This window comes from Manacus vitellinus, unplaced genomic scaffold (genome assembly GCF_001715985.3).
Source record: "Manacus vitellinus isolate BGI_N305 unplaced genomic scaffold, ASM171598v3 scaffold_19_pilon, whole genome shotgun sequence".
Taxonomy (NCBI): domain Eukaryota; kingdom Metazoa; phylum Chordata; class Aves; order Passeriformes; family Pipridae; genus Manacus; species Manacus vitellinus.
This window is the reverse complement of record NW_021939395.1, coordinates 3272244-3292726: the sequence shown is the minus strand read 5'-3', so window position 1 is coordinate 3292726 and position 20483 is coordinate 3272244. Positions and strand designations below refer to the sequence as shown.

Genomic DNA, 20483 nt, shown 5'->3' with positions numbered 1-20483 from the left:
GACAATTATTCTGTGGGTTTAGTACTGTGGCAGAAAGGGGTGTTTTAGGCCTGACACTGTGCCCTCTCCCAGTGTGTTTTTAGCATGATCATTACACGTCTGGCTGCTTACAAATTCAGTGAAAAGCCTGTTTTGTCTTCTGCTGCGTGCAAAGTCACCCAGCCCTGCAGGGGAATCAAACTAGGAAAAAAGTGTAGTTTTTATCACTTAAGCCCTCAATTTTAATTTAAGGAGTGCTTAAAAAATTGTAAGGTACAGATTGTTGAAAAATATCTCTTCAGAGAACAGAATCAGGGTGTGCTCTGAACAGCTGAACCCTCAGCTGTTCCTTGAGGACTGAACTGCTCCGGCCCTTTACAACCTGGTTGAACAAGTGCTCAGGTTTTCCCAATGAGTCTACCAACTTTTGGCCATATTTATAGTCAAGAGGCAACTGCAACCAGGGATACTGCCATTTGTGACTGTGTTTCTTGTCATCTTCCATGACACACAGATTGTTTGCATGCAGGGGTGAGATCTCCTCCAGAGTTCATTAACCTGGCAGTCGGGCTGCCTTTGTTTTGTTTTGAGCACACTTGGAGCCAGGACGACTCTGATAATTTTGCCAATAATGTTCAAAGCAAAAGAGATTACAGCAAAGATTTTAGAAAATATGTATTGAACACCTGACAGTGCTTTGGAGCCAGCTTTGCAAGCAGCAAAGTGCCTGCATGGCCAGGCCAGTGCCCCACTGGTGGCAGTGCCTGTTTGTGGGCACTGATGGGGACCACGGCTTCCCCCAAAGCACTAACCCATGCAGCTGCACATACTGTGCCCTGCAGTGTCACTCTTGAAAGGCTGAACTTGCACCAAAAGCCTGTTGAAGGAAGGGAAATAACTGGAGGTGACATTTGACAAGTTAGTTTTTATTCAGTGCACTGGACTCGTACATCACTGCTTTGTCAACTAACAACATTTCACACATTCCTGTAAAACCAATGCCAAGTCCAGTCTCTTGTTAAAGATGCTCGGTGTAAAATATAATGCAGTCTATCAAATATTTCCTTTCACAAGTACAGCTTAGAGCCCAGTAGCAGGCTGTGTCCAGAGCTTTCAGTGCTGGGTTCCAGCAGTGGGTGGAGAATGGATCAGTTACTCAGGGTTGGTGCAGGGCTCTGTTAACAAGTGTCTAAACCCAGTTCATTAACATCTCAGAGTTCATCAGAGTGCTGCTGCTCGTTTGATTATGCCAGTGCTTTGAGCATGGGTGGAGCTGCAACTACAAAAACCCTAATGCAGAATGACTGCAGCGCTGGAAAACCTAATGTAGGCTGGGGCAGTCTGTCTGTGCTCTGTACTGAGGACAGTCACTCCAGCAGCAGGCACGGCACACCTCACCCCGTCCCCACAACTGGGCCAGCAGCAGCAGTCAGAGCAGCACAGCAACCCACAGAGAAATGCAAGGTGCTCAGGCCTGACTGTCAGGGTGAAGCGAGATGTTTTCAGGGTGGAGGGTCTTACACTGCAAACACTGGGCAGGGATGCCTGCAAGCACAACAAACTGGGCAGTTGGGTGGATGCTGGGGATTGCAGGCAGCTGGAGCATCCCCACTGGTGCCACTGCTGGGCCACATCCCTCAGATCCACACATGCTCTGCTCCCTGTCTCCCATGTGGGCAGGCACAGCATCCTCAACCCTGTCCCACCCATGGGACAACACAGGGAAGGCTCCATGGCTATGGCCTGGAACTGGCACCCCCTCCCAATTGCACGAGTCACCCTGGTCAGCACAGGGTGCCCTGGCAGGAGGACAGGGATGGTGCCAGCTCTATGGCTCCCCAGCAGAGCTCTCCCAGCAAATCCATCTCTGCTCATACACCTCCATCACCCCACTCGTGTCCCACCTGCCCTGTGCTCCGGCCCCAACTCTCATCCTGCCTTGTCCCTGCCCTCCATCGCTCATTCACTGTGGGTGTAAGGAAGGAGACAGCACATTGCCAAATCAGCTATCTCAAAGGGAATCTAGCAACTTTTATTGAGCCCCTGCCAGGGCCTGGACTGTTGGGGGCAGTCCCTGTGGCGAGCACGCTGTCCTAGGGCATGGTGACCGTCCGTCCGGCGCTCCTGGCTGCTGTAAAGCGCCTCTTATTCCTCAGACCAGAGAACCTCTCATCCAGCGTCAGGCTGGTCTGCAGGGGAAAGGGAGAGCGAGTCAGTCCCACGTCTGGTGGCAAAGCACAGCCCAACTTGTAGCGGGGTATTGATTAGAGCCCATCAGTCAGGATGGTGTTTCACAGCTGGTTAGTCAATTAAACCACGCAGCACACAGAGACAAGGAGCTCAACAGACTGTGTGCAGCTGGAAAACCTCCAAGCAGCTCCCAGCCCCAAGACACCGGGCGTCCTCGGCCAGAACAGGAGCAAGCAGATGGCATTGGAGCACAGGGCATCAGGGAAAACCAAACTGTCCAGACAAGAAACGCCGGCAATGAAGAAGGTGGAGCAGGATTTCTCAGCTGCCCCAGGGCTCTTGGACCATACTTCAGTGTGAAATGGGGCACCGAGAAGGTCACCAAAGCAAAGAGCGAGCAAAGCCCAGAAGTGCCACGTGTCTCTGAGGAATGGGGAGCACCGACACTGAAACAGTCCCCCCTGGCCAGGATCACCCACCAGCAGGATCTCCCCGCTCTGAGCAAGCACACGGACAGGCCTTGCAAGACAGGCCAACAGAATGGGAAAAATTGGGCTGAGTCTGTAGTTGCTCAACAGTCTTCTCAAGTGCCTTCAGTTTTGCCAACAACCTGGCCAACATGGCTACAGGACTCTCCTCCTGGGCCATGTTAGACAAACCCAGCTGGCAGCCCCAGAAACCTGAGCGTGGTGTTAACAGCTTAGTGGCAGGGCTGCTGCAGGGCGCCAGGTGCCGCCTGTGCCGTCGACAATCCTCTACCTGGTTGGCCATGGCACGGAAGTTGAATCTCAGCATCACCCCCTTGGGCTGGGGCTTGGTCACCCGTGCTGGGGGTCTCTGGCTTCGCAGGAACGGGCGCTTGGATCCAGGCCTGGGGAAAGCACAGATCCGCAGTCACTCAGGAAGTGAAGGCAGCTCGCTCCCTCTGCTCTGCAAACCAGCACGGAGTGAAGGAGACACCTGCATGCCCCATACATGGTCCCACGGCATGTCTGACCCCTGGCAGAGTCAAAAGGCTGCCAGGAGAGCTGCTGTGCAGGCAGAGCTCCAGCACTGGGGACCGTGTCACATCCAGGCTATCGTGGGGCGCTCTCTGTGCTCAGGACAGTGCATTCACCCACCCTTCTCTCTGCCCCCAGCTGGGTGCTGGGTCCTGCAGCTGCACCAGCTCAGCCCTGAATCTGTTCCCTTCCAGCTTCTGTGCTCCTTTAACACAGCATTTCCCTGACACCCCACAAGGAGCACAGCCAGCCTGACACCTCCCATGTGCTCCAGTGCTTCCATTTCTCCTCACTCTGCATAACAAAGGAGAGGCGTGGTAATTACAGATTACCGTGTAATTACAGGTAAATACAGGAGATCTTTATCTCCTTCAGATATGCCAGGAAGGGAACCAGACATCATTTGCTAACCATTTTGGGTTTGAACCATTATACACTCGTTATAGAAGTGAAGCTGCAATAAACCTAAGGGGAATTTGCAATGGCTTTTGTAGGGCTCCCACCCTAACAAATCACCTCATTTACTTACCCGCTGCTCTGGCCCGCCTGGGGATTAACCACAGAAACCGTCAGAATTGCTCCCGGGCTGGGTTTCACTTGCCACCTGCCGAGACAGGGAGATTTATCCAGCTTCAACCCTGAAAGAGCACGTCGCGTTTGCATTGTGCCTTTGTTCACCAATTACCTTCTCATCCTTGGCGGTTTCCCTTCTCCTTGAGCATCCATCTGCTGTGAAATATATTTTTAAAAAAATTACTTAGAGAATTAGCTCTCAGAAACAATGACTTCTTTTCCAGGATTTCATTTGCTGTATCTGAAGAGCTCCTTCCTTGCAAGTTGTCAAGAAACTTGCTAATTTGGGGTTTCCTGCTGTCACAGTGATCTGTACAGGGTGGCTTTACTTTGCCCTGTTTGTGTTGCTCTATAAACCACAAGGTTTCTTTTTTATCACCCTCCCAGGATTTTACTTTCCAGCTGCCAGAATATTAATCTGCGTTAAAAATCGCCTGTCCTGCAAATACTTTCCTAGCAATACATGCAATTTAAGCGATCCATCTCTCTTTACTTTTGGAAGCAAAGATACAGCTGGGCTGGTAGAACTGAAGGTTTGTCACTCCCAGCAGGCTGCAGAAGAAATGTCTGGATACTGACCCCTCTCTGGAAGCGGGCTTTGGAGAACCACTGCTGCGCCCGCTTCTGCTGGAACGCTGGTCCCCTGTTTAGCCGGAAAGGCCTGATGGTAAAGCAGAGACAAAAGGACAGAGGTGAAGATGATGCCAGGCCTCTCCTAAAGTTTAATGCCAAAATACCTAACCCAAGCTGGTCTTAAAAAGCAGCATAAGAAGCAAGTCAGGCTGTGTGTTACCCAGTTCAGCCCAACGGGCTTTTCTGCCAGCGAAGGATTTCAGAGGAACTTGATTTTCTGCTCAAATGAGACAACAGCTTGTGTGTTCTGAACTCTGCCCATTAAAAATAAAATAAAAAAACATGGAAGAAAATAGTAGAAAAAAATCAGGTCAGAAGGAACCTCTGGATGTCCTTCAGTTCCTACTCTGCTCAGAGCAGAGAAAGACAGGATTGCAAGGAGCTTCCTTTCCAGCTTGGAGAATACAAGGATCCTGATGAGACAGGCACCAAGGCAGTGCCCACCTTCCTTGCAGCTCCTGGGCAGTCTGCTCCTGCAGCCCTTCACTGGGACAGACGTCCTCTCTCTGCCTATCCCTTATGACTGGAATCTGTATTTCCTACCTTTATGAAAATAAAAGCTATTTCACCCTTCAAAAGTGTTCCCCAAAGTGATAGAGGAAAAGTTCAATAAAAATACTAAGGTCTCATTTTCCGTGCTTCCTAGAATGAAATGACAGATCTGATATCTGCATTATTAGCTATGAACTGTTAACTTTTTTTACTGTTTTCTTTCCAGGTGCTTTCCAGGGGTATTTTTCTCATGCTGCACAAGCACATGGCTGTAGCCACTCCCAGCTCACACACACAGCAAGAGCAGAACCCTATGAGCTGCAGGGGGAATTGCTAAAAAGGAAACAAACCCAGTGTTACCAAAGATTTTTACCTTTTCCCTGGGGTCTGGGTGCTGGCAGCATCTGCTCTGAATCTCTTGGGGCCTGGAGATGGCTGTGCCTGGTCCTTCTGCTGCCTGCTGCTGCTTTTGGCAAAAGCATTGCTGTTCTTGTTGCCCTGAAAGATTGGTGAGAGCTCAGCAGTTGCCACCCGTGCCACAGTTTCACTACATGAACAGGGAGTGAGGGCAAGTGACAGTCCCCAACTGTCCTCTCTCCACAGACTGCTGCTGCCTGACTCAGCACACTCAGTCTGTGTGCCTTGTTCCTGGGCATGAAAGTCCCAGGAAGAGTGTTTCCTTCTAATGGCGCAGAAATTAAAAAAAAAAAACACCAAAAAAATCAGTCCATGGAGAGCAAATCTCACAGAGCTGAGCATTAGAGCCGTGCTCAGGTTTCCTTTTGGTCATCACCTCTTTCTTGTTTAGGCCAAGCCCTGAAGCATGAGGCACATCAGAAGACCCCTCAGCAGTGTCTGTCCTCCTGCACTTCCAACACAGACTGCCCTAGACTGCCCATTTATTTCTCTGGAACAACCACCATCACTCTTACTATCTGCTCAGTTGTGATTCCATATTCTTCCCCCTTGGTTTATTTCTGCAAAGTGGAAGCTACTGTAGAATTATGCCTCCTAGCAACTGCTTATTACTTTCTGTAAATACCCAGCCATGCTCAATATCTGAGTCATCCTGGTCTTTACTTTCAGGAATAACCACACTCCTCACACATGCCTGCTTAGTTAGGGCTCTCTCATTTATACCCCCAGGACACAGTCACTAAATGTGCTGTCATGTTCAGCACTTGGGTTTTTTGAAAAGCTTCCTGAGCACCCATGACCTGCTAACGGAGTGGACTTCCAACAGTGCAGAAGAAACCAATTGCCTCTCAGGAGGCCTATCTGCCACAGGAATCATTGTGTCTTGTGAGGATTGCCCACTTGCTAATGGAAAGTGTGTCTCTGAACCAAAGTCACCTGACAGGTGACCAACAGTCTTTCCTTTTACTTCACAGGAGCTTGGAAAATGCTCTGGGTGGAGAAAAAATAACGGATCTTAATACACCTCCTTTAAACAATAACAGTAAGACGAGATCCCGTGGAATTCATTTTTAGGGAAATATTTTTAAATCTTTTAAGGACACTTTCAAAGAAAAACCTTTTTTTTGCAAAACCCAGGGGAACTGATCAGTAAAATTATGCCAAGTCAGAAGCTTATAAAACCAACTGGAAGATTGCTATTCCTGTTCCATATGCATGTCTGTCTGCACTCATCTATGCATACAAATGCTGTGCACAGGCATCTAAAAGATGGTGCCTGTACCTTTTTATGTAAATTGTTCTTTGGGGTGATCCAGGTTCATAAAATCAAGCACATTTCTACATGACATTTGGGAAAAGCTGTCCCCTCCTTATTCCCCTACCTCCTGAGCTGATGCCTGGCGATTTAAAGGGCTCACTCCATTGAAGGCAGCAGCTGCTCTTCTCTTGCGACCAGGCAAAGTATTCCTGAATTGTCTCCTATTGTATTGTTGCTGTCCAAACCCTCTTCTGAAACGGTTAGGTCCTACAAAAAAACAAACAAACAAAAACCCTCTTATTTTAGTGTCTTTCAAAATTTGATTTATGATAACAGTTTTGCAAATGGATTACAAGGTTAACTTAACACGACACAGGGGTATTTATACAAATAGTGGTGCAAGAATCACATTAATTCATTCCAAAAAGTATTAAAGAATTAATCTTTCCAATGTCTCACTAACATTCTTATTCTGTGTAGGACTGACATACACATTATTTGATGTGAAAGAACAGAGAAGACAAGAGAAGAGAAAAGCTTTCCACAACTTTGATTCTTCATAAAGGCAGGAACACCCACATCAGGAGACCTGTCAATCTGTTGTCAGAGCTCACTTTGCTGTGAATTAACTACGAAACAGAAAAGGCCTTTTGATACAGATACACAAGTGACTCAAGCATCCGGGAGCCAACCCCACAGCAGCCTGGAATAGCTCTGAGTGCCCACACTATAGCACCTGGTAAGTGAAGACTGAACCGTGATTTTTATGCATATATATATTTATTTTCTTTTAGCTTGACATATCCTTGCTGCACCTACTGCAGAGGACACCTGCTGCTGCTGTTTTACGTAGTGGTACAATCCATACACACCCACTGCCCATCTTCATTCAACCTTTCCCCTTAATCCTGCTGGTGATTTTGAAGTGTGCTGAAGCATTTTGGTGAGTGAGAAGAAAGCATTCTGTCAGACCAAGGCACAGTGCTTTCAAGCCTAATCACTCCACAGGATGAATTTCTGTACTCATAACGAAATAGAAAGTTTCTGAGTTGCTGTGTGAGCTGATGCAGGGGGGCAGCCAGAACAACCCCAAACATCACAGCTAAAATGCAGAGAGGGAATTTATTTCCATTACCTCACTAACCAGTGGGATCAGTAGGTTCCTGAAGCAACACCTGGGCAGAGGCACGTGAGCAGAGTTAAGTTTGGCCCAATATTAGATCATCACAGGCTCACACAGTTCATCCAGGGTTTTGTGCATGCAGAGTTTACCACCATGCTGTGTTTTGATCTTCTCTGTACCAAGGCAGGGAGCTTGGTTTGCAAACCTTCCGTTTTTAGCTCTTTCCCCCCAGCAGTCACTACACTGGTGAGACATGCACACGTACTCAGGGGTGAATAAATCAGGCACAAAGCTGTGCAGGGCAGAGGGCAGCGAGAGCACACTCAAATCCTGGACCATAGAGCAGAACCTCACTGGTACAGACCACAGAGCAGTTGGCTGCAGGTATTGATCTTACACCACCCATTGCTACATCACAGCAGTTTATACTGACTTGGAGCAATTAGAAATGAAGTGTCCTGAGGCAGTGCTGCCAAGGGCCACCACCCTTGGAATGAAGGAATGAAGGCCCCAGCCCCAGGGTGTAACACCGGCAGGTACCAGCCTGAGCTGCTTACACTGGAACACAGGTAAAGATGACCTGAGCTGCACAGGCTCTAGAACAGAAGGGCATCAGGGCATGCCCACGGGAAGCAGCTCCCAAACAGCATGTTGGGGTGCTTTGTGCTCTGTGGCTGGAGATGCTTTAAGAACACACACAAATGCTATGAGGTTCACAAGCTCCGTGGGGCCAGTAGTTATTTCCTCTGCAGAAGAAGTGCAGGTCTGTAAATGTTCCTCTCTTGACAAACACTGAATTTTGGCAAACTGTTTCTTTTTGACCAGATGTGGACTTGTTGTGTTTAACTGTCCTTTGATGTTTCTTCCTGCTTCTTTCCCCCCAGTTTGTTTTTGCCCTGTTTTCTTCAACCACCACCCTGGGCTTGCCCCTCTCTCTTGCCTATTTGCCAGACTGCTCTCCTGCAGGTCACCAACCCTTGCAACACAGCTCTCCTGCACCCTGCAGAGGGCATATCCTCCACAGCCAGAGACTGAGCTCAGCTGCCTTTCCTGGGTATTCCATCAGGGCAATGGGAGGGACTGCTGCAGAAGGCAGCCCTGACTAGAAAATCGTGCCCATGTCACTCTGTTCCTATTAGAGAGCCTCTGCTCAGCAGTGCATTCAGGCACCCCTCAGCCAACATAAATAACTCATGACAGAGCCATCAGCCTCTGAGGGGAACCCCGTGTACACCAGCTGGGGATCAAGGCCTCAGTCTGCCATGTGTGTCCCGAAGTGTGACACACAGGAGGCTCCATCTCTGCAAAAAGGTTGGTAAGTATTTAATAATGAAAGAACATTTGAATAAAACCTCACAGCATCAGCAGCTGGGGAAGAACCCCCTCCCAACCCCCATGACTGGGTGCACACTCAGAGCTTGGTGCTGAACACACCTGGGTTGGCCAAGAGGCACCTCTGCTCAGCCAGTCCAGTCTGGGGAGAAGTCCCTATGGATGGCTGACTCTTTTTCCAAGGAGATTTGAAATTCAAATTTCCTGTCATTAAAAATCATCTTTTCCCCACTGGGGAGATGGTTTAATCCATATTCCAGGAGGTATAACAGCACTTTGCTTGCTGGTTTAATCAGCATAATACTCTTCTCCCTCCTGTCATTACAGTGCTGGGCTCCTCTGATTGTCATTTTGATAATGGTTATCTCATCTCAGCCCAGGAGGGACTGCATTTCAGCAGGGACTGAAGTGAACTGAGCCCCTGAAGAATTATGGGCTGAATTCCCAGTCGTGCCAAGTTTCCCCAAATTGCTAGTGACATCAGCACCACACAGCATGGTGGGTCTCTGCTCTTGGCAGGGTTGAATTCAGACTCAGTGAAAACCCATGAAACACTAAAACTAGCAGAAATAATTCTATAAAGGAACAGAAGTTCTCCCATCTAATAAATAAGGAAAAAAAAATTTGTTTGATTTATTTGATTCTGGATGCAGGAGTCACTTGAGTGGGGAAGAATATCAAAGTCTGTGTTTGACAGAAAAAATCAATTTGCAAAGGGCAATTATCATCATTCTGTTTTGAACTGGAACAATCCTTGGTAAGGCAATATGTGAGGGAAACCAAAAACGTGAGGGTGGGAGGAAGATCAGAGACAAGCAGGATTTCTCCCAGAAATCCCACTGTCCTGATGTGCCATTGGCACTCCAATATAAGATTTCAAAGACATTGCTGCAAAATGTCATTAAAATCTTCAAGGAAGGGATTTAGCAGTAATTAAAAAAATTGATAAGAGATGGCATTTCATGCAGCAGATCACTCTGGGTTTGTAGGTAAAAACTAGTGGAACAAAACAAAGTGTGTGATCACTCAGTATTATAAAAAAAACTCACCATGCTTGGCAAAAGTGACAATTTAGCTCCAATAACTGAGCTATCAAATACAGTTACTGAAGGGGTAATTTGGGTAATTTAAGTCTGCTCTGGGAAAATGAGGATTAGGAAGAGGCATAATTAAAATATGCAAAGCCAGGGGGAATAGAGAATAGATATTAAGTCACTTTAAATTAGCAATTCACGAGAGAGTGGAAGGGAGAGAAATGGATGAATTATGCTCTGAAAGGGCCCTGATATTCCATTGTTGCAGACAGAAAAGCTAATCAGAGCCCGAGCACATCTTATACGTGCACAAAAATTAGACAGAAGGATTTAAGAGCTGTATTTTGTCACAAAAGTGCGTTTTTCAGCCTGGCAGGGCTCTGCCATCTCAAGTGCCCATCTACCTTGCAAATTCCTCTGCTTCCAGGCACCGTAACGGGGCCGCCCGTACCCGAAGGCTGAACTCCTGTTCTTGACCTGCTGGCTCCTGCTGTCGCCCGAGGTGCTGGAATCTGTTTGCTCTTTCCTGTGGCGCTTGATGATGTCATCTAGAATGAAATGACAGAGGAGAATTCCATAGAACCTGCACTTTCTACAAACAGGGATTCCCTCTTTTGGTGCTTGCAATTGTCCGTGCTAAAAACGGAGCTCGCTGCTCTGTGAGCTGCACCGGCCAGACAATAAAAGATTAAGCTTAGCTTAGAAAGTATAGGATCAATTTACTCAGCCTTTGCAGGCTGGAGATTAGAGTATAGCAAATGATTTAAAAATGTGCTACCATGCAGCACATCCCCACCACAGGCAGGACAGAGCTCTCAGTGAGGTGGTCTGAAAGCAAGGGGTTCTTCTTAATTCAAGCTGTTCTGATGAAAAGGCAAGGCAAAAGTGGAACATCACCTCTTCATTAACTCCTACTTTCCAACAATTTCTTCTTTTAACCTCAAACCTTCCAGAAAATACTTAGCAAGTAATAAAGTCACATCTGTGAAGCTCCAAGCTGAATGTTTTAACAAATTAGCAAGGAATGAAGTGTCCAAAAACAGGCCCAGAGTGGCTATTCCAGCTCCTTAATGTATCAGTGGAGTGGAAGGACAGAAGTGCCATTAGCTTTCAGTGGGTGCTTACCACGAACCATCACACCCCCAGCACTTGTCCCTTGTCATTTTCTATCAAGAAACTCTGTGTCCAAATGGATACAAAGCCCAAGGAAAAGGAATGAAAGCAGAAGTAAGAATAGGCTGTGTGACTGCTTTTGTGATTTCTCTCTCAAGTCTGCCAGGAAGAGAGCAGGCTGGGAGAGGCCAGGCCATGCTTTTAGGATGAATGCACTAATGGTCTCAGCTAAGTGTGCCTTCAGGACATGTGTGATTTGGGGCACAGGCTGATCTGAAGCACATCAACAGCATCCCAGCACACTGTGCAGGGAGGTGACCCCAGGCACCCAAGGGTGGGCTGTCACAGCATGAGGAAGAGCTTGCTGGGAGCCAAGAGGAGCTGAAAGCTCAGGTGCCTGGTCTGTCACCTTTTTTTTGTTTAGGTATGAGTTCTTACCCTGCCTTTTGTGGCCACGAATATGATGGAGTTAACAGAGCGATGTAATGGACTACTATGAAAGGCTGGAAGGGGTCCTGAGAGGCAATTTATGGTACACCTAAACCTCGAGGCAGAATTAGATCTATCAGGGCAGCTTTAGAGCAACTCCTGTAGTTTTTTGGGACTGCTAACTCCAGTAAGGCCAAATGTATCTGAAAGCATGGAAAAAGCACCTGTCAGAAAAAGTTCTTCATCAGGACTCTTGCCTTTCAATTCTCTCTTCTACCCTGAGTAAGCTGTATTCTGGAAGGAATATGGATTTGGACCACAGGAGGTCTGACCAAGGGAAGCACTAAGGGGGAGCAAAAGCAAAGGGACCATCACAAAATTTTTTGTTAAAAAAAAAATTATTAGCAAAAAGAAAAAGGGTGTGCAATACCATGGGAGAAAAATAAACCAAAAATGAGGGAACCACTGTTGCTATAACTCTTCACAGAACCATTAAAACACGGGTGCATCAGCCAAGGGATCAGTTTGAGTTTGCAGTGGAAAATGTTCTGCTGTTCCTGACAAATGGCTCGTTGCTGGGAAGAAATGACACAAGGTTTCAGTTAGGAAGCTGACCCAACAGCAAAAGGTGCTGGTGGACTTTCCTCCCACAGCAGAGAACGCCAACACGATAATCCACCAAGATCTCTCGTCCATGCGTCAGAATCCAGGCCTCGGGAGTTCATGACAGGGCGGTTGTTTATGCACAGTTCACATTCCCGGTGCCAAAGGAATGGCGAGCATCGGAGCGAGCAGCTATAAATAGCGGCACGGCGAGGACATGGCTCCTCTCCTCCTGCCACCGGGGGCTGCTCTGCGGGAGCCCCTCCCGGCCCGCTCCGTCCCCCCCAGCACAGTCCGGAGAGGGGTTCCGGGGATCCCGCACACACCTTCTCCGTCCCGCCAGGGCCATCCGGGCAGGGGGACGCGGGCAGCGAACAGGCCTCTGCCCGCCCGCCCATCCCGCACAACCACCCGCCGTGTCCCCGCACGGAGCCCCCATCCCCCGAGCTCCCCAGCCCGGCCCGGGCAGGGCCCCCGCGCCCCCCGCACCTACCAGGGACATGTCGATCCTCGCCCCCGGCTGCGGCCCCGCGGGGGCCGCGGCGGGGGAGCGGCCCCGCCCTCCATGGGCTCGGAGCGCCTGAGCTTTCGCCCGCGCACTGCGCCTGCCCGGAATGTGCCGCCCGCGGCCCCGAAGCGGCCCGCCGGCTCCTCGGCCCCGCACCGCCCACTCGGCCCCCGCCCCCGTGTCCCCCGCCGCCTCCCTCGCCCGCGCTGCTCGGCCGGCCTGCCGCCCGCCCTCCTCCCTCCGCCTCCTCGCGGCTCGCTGCTCAGCCCTCCTGGCTTCTGCCCCGCGCCCCCGCCGCACCCCCCCTCTATTAAGCACCGTTTTCCAGCCGCCGGGCTTTTCTCCTTTCCTCTTTTCCCTTTCTGCCCCCGAACCCTTCCCCTCTGGGGTGTATGCAAGAGCAGATGTATCTTAAACGTTATTTAAGCAGTTATTTCTGAGGGATGTGAACGACGGAATGACCTCGCCTCATTCTGAAGATAAGAAAAACAAGGCGACTCTCTGCAAACAAAGATACTCTTGGCTCCTATTCGTGCGTGAAGTATGTTCTCTGTGTTTGTGAGCGCCTCGAGGAGGAAGCACCCGTTCGGAATTGGTCTTCCACGAAAGTCAGATTCTTCAGGGGATCTTTCAGTCTCTGCGTCACGTTGGTTGTGGCACCAGGGCTATTCTGCAGTTTGAATACAAACTGTGAGCTAAACCATCTACCTCTACTTTTAAAGCCAGATGAAAAAGAAAAAAGAGACGGGGGAAACAATCCCTGCTCTTCCAAAGGGCTGCTGCCAATCAAGTGAAGAGCACGCTTTTTTCTGAAGTTTCCATGTGGTAAATGCTCTGAAATAATCTCCCACACTACATACGTAATAGGGGCCAAATAAATCTTGAACCATGGCCTGATGTTTAAAGTTTTCAAGACAGTTTCTTTTTCCCAGCTTGCACTTCAAATAGGAGAAAAATTTCTACACGCAGATCAATCAGGGCAGAGAACCTCCTGGTATGTGTACAGCTCTTAGCACGATCAAGTGCTCCTGAAAGTGTTGGTTTAGGGAAGTGTTCTTTCATGAAAGAACAGAACAGTGTTGAGAGAGCAACAAATAACCTTTGCTGTCTTTTGCAGTGACACTGCAGAATGATCATTAAAGCAGTTTAATGTGAAATGTCAGAATCCAGGGTCATGATCCTGCAATCAATTTTGCAATGTTCTGTGTATGCAAGGTGTGCTGGGGGTGCTGTACTCTCTGGGGAGCCCTGGCTCTAATCCCCCCTAGTCCGAGAGCTTTCCTCCAAAGAGCATCCTTAAAATTTCTGAGCAATTTAGCCAGAGCAGCCAGGGAAGTTGTGGCTGCTGGGAAAGGGCTGGAAGTATCCATGTAAACCCAGCCTTTAGCAACAGACTGTGAGAGGAGGTTGATAGTGGTGTCGTTTTCTAGCACTTACTAAGGAGGGTGTAGGAGGAAGGCTCTGGGCAGTGTCCTGAGCTGTGAAGCAACAGCTGCCAGGAGCTAGGAGGGAAGGACTGCAGGAGGGGTCTGGAGTCTTCTCTGAGTACAGCTCAGCCCTGCACTGAATGACCCAGGTTTCCTCGGGGGGCAGCAGCTGGAGTTGGTCGTGCTGTGGGACAGTGAAAGGTTTCGTGGTTTTCTGCAAAATCCTGCACGCTTGTATCTTCGGAAAACCTGAAAGCAACGGCTCAGAGATTTCCAACAGCGTTTCTATTTGATCACATTTAGTGAAACAAACATTTGAGATCAAAGAAGGGAAAAGGCAGAGTTTAGAAATGCCAACTTCTAAAATATTAGGTATTTTCAAAGCACATTTTTTTCACAGAACTACAATACAGCTTTTGCAACAAATTCTGCTTCACCAGGTGAGAGGTTTCATTAGCTGCTTTCCTTCAAGTGCATAGCATTGAAAGCAGTGATAAAACCTTTCCAAGCCATATTTCTGCATCTGGAAAGTATGAGCTGATATGTATTCTGTTATCTCTCAACTGCCAGTCTGACTCTTAACATCTTGGCAAATGTCCCATTTGCTTAGTATGTCCAAGCACTGCCATTATCTCAGTTCTGAGCAATTTCTCACGTTAACAGTGTAGGTGACACGTGCTGGAGCTGGTGAAAAGGCCTGAAGAGCCAGAACCTCCTCTAAAGCATAATCCCCCTCCACTGGAAAGAACTGCAGGTGTCTGGCAGACAGACTTGGCCCTGCATCCTAAGAAAGGAATGTCAGGAATGTGACTTGCACAGTGGAAAGGTAGGATTAGTAAAAGAACAATGAGAAAAGTAAAGAAAATTGCACTTTCCTGTAGAACTGGTTTGTGTTGACTCACTGATACTGTGGCAACAAGCCTCAAGCTGAGCCTTCAGAGAACACTGGGGCATCTCTGCCAAAGGTGCCAGGTATTCCTTCCCCTTGTTAGGCACAGGCATAACCAAGTTGTTCACAAAGAGCAAGTGTTAATTAGGGTCACTGGGCCTTTCAATTTATCAGATGCTCTTCTCGTCACATAATGAAACCCTAAGGAACCCTAGAAGGCTTTTAGCTGAAACTAAATAAAAATAGAACTCAGTGGGAGAAGGGAACACCTGTCAGCAATCCAACACTTGTATCATCTGAAATGTTTTCTTAGCCTCTCAATAGATTTAGTTAATCTTCGACATGTTAAATAACTTGTGATGATTTGTGGTTGCGATAAATCTTACACCATGATCTAAAAATTAACCACTGGCCACTTTGTCTGTTGTTCCCAGGGGTACCTCATATCACAGTTATTCAATGCAAAATTGCAAAATATATGACCATTCTCTTTCAGGGAAATGCACCCATGACTTGATTGCTAATAAATGCTTTTTCTTGGAAAATAAGGCTGGGTGGCTGTAGGAATATGTATCAGTGGAAGATTAGCATCTGCATGTACACATCTGTATCTGAGGGTATGGAAGCTCTCCAGCCTCTCCCAGACTTGCTCAAAGCATAAACAAGCATTTATTTTAACGGGCCCAAACTGTGATCGCTTCTGTGACACTCTGGATTTTGCCCACAAGGGGGGTGTTTAGGCCTTTTCGTTCGTGAGAACCACAGGACCATCAGCTCTTCACAAGGCACACTGGTAGCAGTACAGCTTGGATAGCTTGCTCCAAAACTGGTGAACCACCACTAAAAAGAACTTGGGTTTTATTGTTAGATGCTGAACGTGGCCTTAGAACCATATGTCACCACTTGAAAATCATCTTCTCGAGAAGATGGAAGAGAACAAAGCTCTTCTTCAGGTTTTCTGAAGAAAAGTATTTATTTTACCAATTCCCAGAATGATAATTCAGTTTTTATGCAGAAGTTCTGACTGGATGGTATAAAGTGGCTGAGGTGCACACGTCCTCAAGCTCTGCTCAGGGAAAACAACTGCTCAACCACAGATAATGACAAATTCCATGCTTGGCTTCTTACACATTTAGCACATGCAGCCTGCCTACAGTAAAACTGCAAGGTATTTAAAGTGGTGTTGGCTTTTTCTCCCCCTCTGTCTCTCTGTATGTGTATTAAAATTGCAATCTCATGGGAAACTACTCTTATGATACCCATAAACTGTACCTCTGGACTGTGCAGAAAGTCCCCAAAGTCATCCCATAAAAAACCATGTGCACAGGATGACAGGGAGTTGGTAGCTTCAGTGCAATCTGTAAATATAACCGGTAAATGAAGATCCACAGATACACCACATGCTGCTTGCTGTCATGGAGTAGTTCCAGTTTATGCTGCTTTTAGGGCTCTCTCAATATTAAACTTTCATTGAAAGGGCTACATTTCTAATCTCACAAAAAAACAAGTAAGGCAAGTATGGTACTGCACAGCAAACAAGTTATTCAAAATGGAATAAATGGACAAATCCTGTCTGAAATCAGACCAGAATGATCCAGTAAAGGACAAAGGCCTCTGCAGCACCACAAGGAGGTATTTCCAGTGCATGTAGTTGGCATAGGTGGTGCTTGAAATGATATGCTTGAGGGGAGGTGCTGCCCTCCCCCCTGCCTTCAGAACTGTATTTTCTGGTGCTCAGGGAAGCATTGCTAGCTATACAGTGAATAGATGCTTCCAGTGGGAAAGGTACCAGGAATCTTCCCATTAATGGATCTCATCTCTTGTTGTGGTCTGTACAAACAGACTGTTAAGAACAGATATTGCTCTCCAAAGCAGCTAAAGAGAATTCTGCTTGCTTCTTTTCTATTCAAGCATCAGAAGCTGGAGTATTTTGAGCTATTTCTAGCTCTTTAAAATTTCAGATAAATGACTGCCCTTTAGCATGGACAGAGGGTCATTTGCCTTTTAACCTAATTAGGATTATATGTATAGTTTGCTTGCTTTGCTTTCAAAGTGAGCCAAATGATGCCACTTTAGTATGAATCTTGAATCCGGGTATTTGGAGATTATGTTAACTGCCTGTGGGAAGCTGTGGACACTTGCAGGTCTTGAAGAAAAAAAAGCTGTATCCATGAGGAATAGAGCATGCACTGAAATGCAAAGTAAGTGTAAAGGAATTGAAGAGGCATTAAGGAGGTGGCACCAGGATCATGGGAGTGTTGAAGTAACAGTAACTGTGTTATCTCAGTGCCTCACCCACGGAGAGGACTGAGGCTACTCATAAAGAAGCATAGCAAGAACAGCAGGAAAGCTCTGGAGTTTAATTGCTAAAAGCAAGAAAATCTCCGGAGGATGCAAAAAAAGGTCAGTGCTGACATCTCAGGAGGATTTAATTTCTCAAAGCAAATGGCAATCTAGATTGAAAAAGACTGGCTGTGTGTTCAGCTTGAGTACTTAACTCAGGAACACCGAAAGCTTCAGGGGTCTCTGTGCTTTTGACAATCCCTGTTGCTTGGCCTCAGGTGCCCAGAGCTCCTGTTGCCTGGCAGAGGCCTGCAGGCACTGCAGGGGTGTCGAGGGAGCATCACACTGCACAACACCCTGGGCAGGACCTCAGCTGTGTCACTGTGTGCTGCTGTCCTTCCCTTGTGCCCTGCCCTGGCCTGGGACACAGCCTGCAGCACACACTGCAGGGTGTCAAAGGAAACGGGGAGAGAGCAGGGACTCCACTCTCGCTTTCCCTCCTGTCACAATGAATATTACACTGACACTGCCAGTACAGATTGGCCTTGTGTGGCTCTCTCCAGAAGGCAGTGCTCTGGGGACGTTTGGAGCTGTGAGCAATGATGCTGAGCAGGGCTGACAAGAGCTGTGGGAGCAGCACAGGCAGAGCAGCAGGATGGGCACGCAGCTCTCACTCACACTTGCTCTGAGCATGGCTTGGGTCAACTGTCCTTGCAAGACTTGTGAGCAACCACATCTTGCACTCCATGTGGGAAGTTAGATAGATCAAAGCCTGATCTAGATCTCATTCCTCTAGGCATTAACATGAGCTGTAAAAGCCGGCTGGTGTCATATCTTTATGACTTTTTATCTCGTCTGGAACAGATATGGGTAACCACAAAGACTTTCAGACTTGAAGCTCTTCATGGAAGCGTGGGATTTGCAGAAATCTTCAAACTCCTGAAACATCAGCTCTGCCTGGCATGGGACCAAGAAAATATCTTTGTCTTGTGTAGTCTCATGACAACATCTGAGCATTTCCACCTCTTCTTGTATGCACCTTAACTGCCAAAACAAATAAGAAAATGCAACCATCTCTGTTTTATAGGAGAAACTGAGGGATGACACAGCTCTACCTTACTGTTTATTATGTCAGGAAGGTTGTTTTGGGAAGCCTTCTGGCCCTAGACTAGTGACTCTGGTTTTACTTGTGGAATTACAAAGAAGGGGGGACATGGGGAGAAAGAACTGTTGAAAGGCTGTGAAATCCAGCATAAATAAAAGTAATTAGATTTTAGTGCTCCAGACATCTGTTCTGATTCTGCAGCTATTGGAGGTGATAAATGACCCCCACAGGTAAATCTGCTCCACCACAGGAACGTGCAATCAGTTTTCAAGCTTTTGCCCCAGTGAGCAGCAATTTGCTCGAGACAGTTTGCAAATTGGGGATTTTTGGTTAAGAAAAGCCTCAGACATTGCTCCCAGCCTGTTGTAGGGGACACTCCAGTGCCTTTGAAGATGTGAGCATGTGTCTGAGCAAAGTGAGCGAGCTGGGTTTGCTCCTCAGTAGGAGCACCTGCAGGCACAGCGAGCATTTGGTTAAGGATAAAAAGGCCCCCTCGTACGTGAGAACTCCGGCGTGACAAAATGGTGTTTTGAGTCTTCTTCTGACAATTTGTCAGGCCTATTTCATCCAGAGAGAGCTGAGCCCCTTTCTCTGTCTAACTTGGGCTCTGAACAGCAAGCGGCTGAGTGATGTGGCTGAGAGGGAGGACAGCAAATCTGCAGCTCTGAGCTGGCCCCGTGCCAAGACACCTGCTTTGGAAACTCAGAGCAACTAGTTCTAACATTTAGTAGAATTTAGATGCTGGAGCTGGTCCTGGCTGCTGCTCTGCCTCACTCCTGCCAGCTGCAGAGGCACTGTACCTCCTGCTCCACGTCTGCAGGCAAAATCATCCTACACACTTGGCCCGACACCAGTCTGGGTTTATTCACCCTCCACCCTCTCTGGCTGGAATCTCAACCGAGGGCAGCACTCAGCAGTGTTTATAGAGGTTTGTCTGATTTTCTTGCTGTGAACCCAAGGAACAATCAGCTTTTTCAGGGCAAGAGCAGGAGCTCTGGCCCAGGCAGACTGATTGGTAGATGGTCATCTGTAAGCTTGAATCCCACAGCCCCTACAAGTAGCCAAGGTTAGAGGAAGCAGAAAGCCACAGTATTTGCAGGTGACAATGGGAGCCCTTTCCCCACCACAAGTGCATTTTGCACATAGGCCTTGTTGTTGGAAGGGGAATCTGTTTGCTGGGACATGGTGATCCCAAAGTCCATCCAACACTGCATCGAAGGATTGAACCCTTCACTCTTTAGTACCTTCTTACTGATCCTGGCTCATTTAGTTCTACTGAATTTCAGCCAGAGATCACCCAACACAGTATTTCAGGGCTGTTCCTCTTTCAACTGATAATGGCTCAGCTGTCTCTCAGTGACATGTTGCTGACTGAAGGGCAATCTCTTCCATGCTGCTTATAGACAGAATTTCCCTTAGATCCCCAAATTAGGCATGATGTATGCATGCAAAAAACCAAACCCCCAAAACAATTTAAGAATTCAGGACCTTCAGGAGGATCAAAGCATAAAGGCAGATTCTGCTTATCAAATCCACAACAATTCCATTAGAAAGTGGGTCTATGAGCCTTTCTGTAGCATTTCCTAATCATGCTTCGAGAGTAATTTTTCACAGATAAGTATGTAGACCTAACACGTACAGATTACATGGTAACAAAGGCAATTATCCATCCATATGGTGTTCCAGCAGTTGGGTAGCATTTAACTCCCATAACTGGGCCCCGGACATTGCAACCAGCTTCTGATTTATGCCTCACCACTTCCCTTTCACATTCTGAGTCACAAGCATTCGCGTCTCTGAGGCTTTTGCGAGTGTTCTCTAACCCATTTCAGGGTGACCCCCGCACTCCCATTCCCTTTGTTCTGCCATGGACGACTCCTGGATGTATTTTCCCTGCCACCAGCGGGGATCCGCAGTCCCTGGCCGGCGCTGTCCTTACAGGTTTTCAGGGCAGAAGCGATGGATGCTGTGATGCACCTGGCGCAGGTGACCTTTGGATGAGGATCTGCGGTGCCGCAGACCCGACCCCAAACCTGAGGGGTGCCTCAGGGAGCGGGCACAGCCGGGCAGGGACACACTCCCACCGGCGCCGGG

At 47.9% G+C, this 20483-nt stretch overlaps 1 protein-coding gene across 1 annotated transcript; it reads right to left on the bottom strand.

Moving 5' to 3' along the window:
* Positions 1-1981: 1981 nt before the first annotated feature.
* On the bottom strand, positions 1982-15066 carry LOC103767715 (UAP56-interacting factor-like). The gene is made up of 10 exons (XM_029959184.1): positions 15015-15066; positions 12671-13095; positions 10437-10581; positions 6668-6810; positions 5242-5366; positions 4323-4404; positions 3856-3899; positions 3700-3774; positions 2929-3040; positions 1982-2168 (listed from the first exon to the last, which is right to left on the bottom strand). Exons 1-10 carry the CDS (start codon positions 15064-15066, stop codon positions 2073-2075), a joined length of 1299 nt encoding a protein of 432 aa, XP_029815044.1. The 3' UTR covers positions 1982-2072.
* Between the last annotated feature and the right edge of the window lie 5417 nt (positions 15067-20483).

What these genes read in the sequence shown, in the direction of transcription:
- LOC103767715 (XM_029959184.1), bottom strand. Translation starts at nt 15,066, where the DNA reads ATGCCCCAGTGTTCTCTGAAGGCTCAGCTTGAGGCTTGTTGCCACAGT. An exon ending in GCCAGGCATCAGCTCAGGAG is followed by an intron (nt 5,367 to 6,667) that starts GTAGGGGAATAA and finishes CCAATCTTTCAG; the next exon opens with GGCAACAAGAACAGCAATGC. An exon ending in AAACCGCCAAGGATGAGAAG is followed by an intron (nt 3,775 to 3,855) that starts GTAATTGGTGAA and finishes CTGTCTCGGCAG; the next exon opens with GTGGCAAGTGAAACCCAGCC.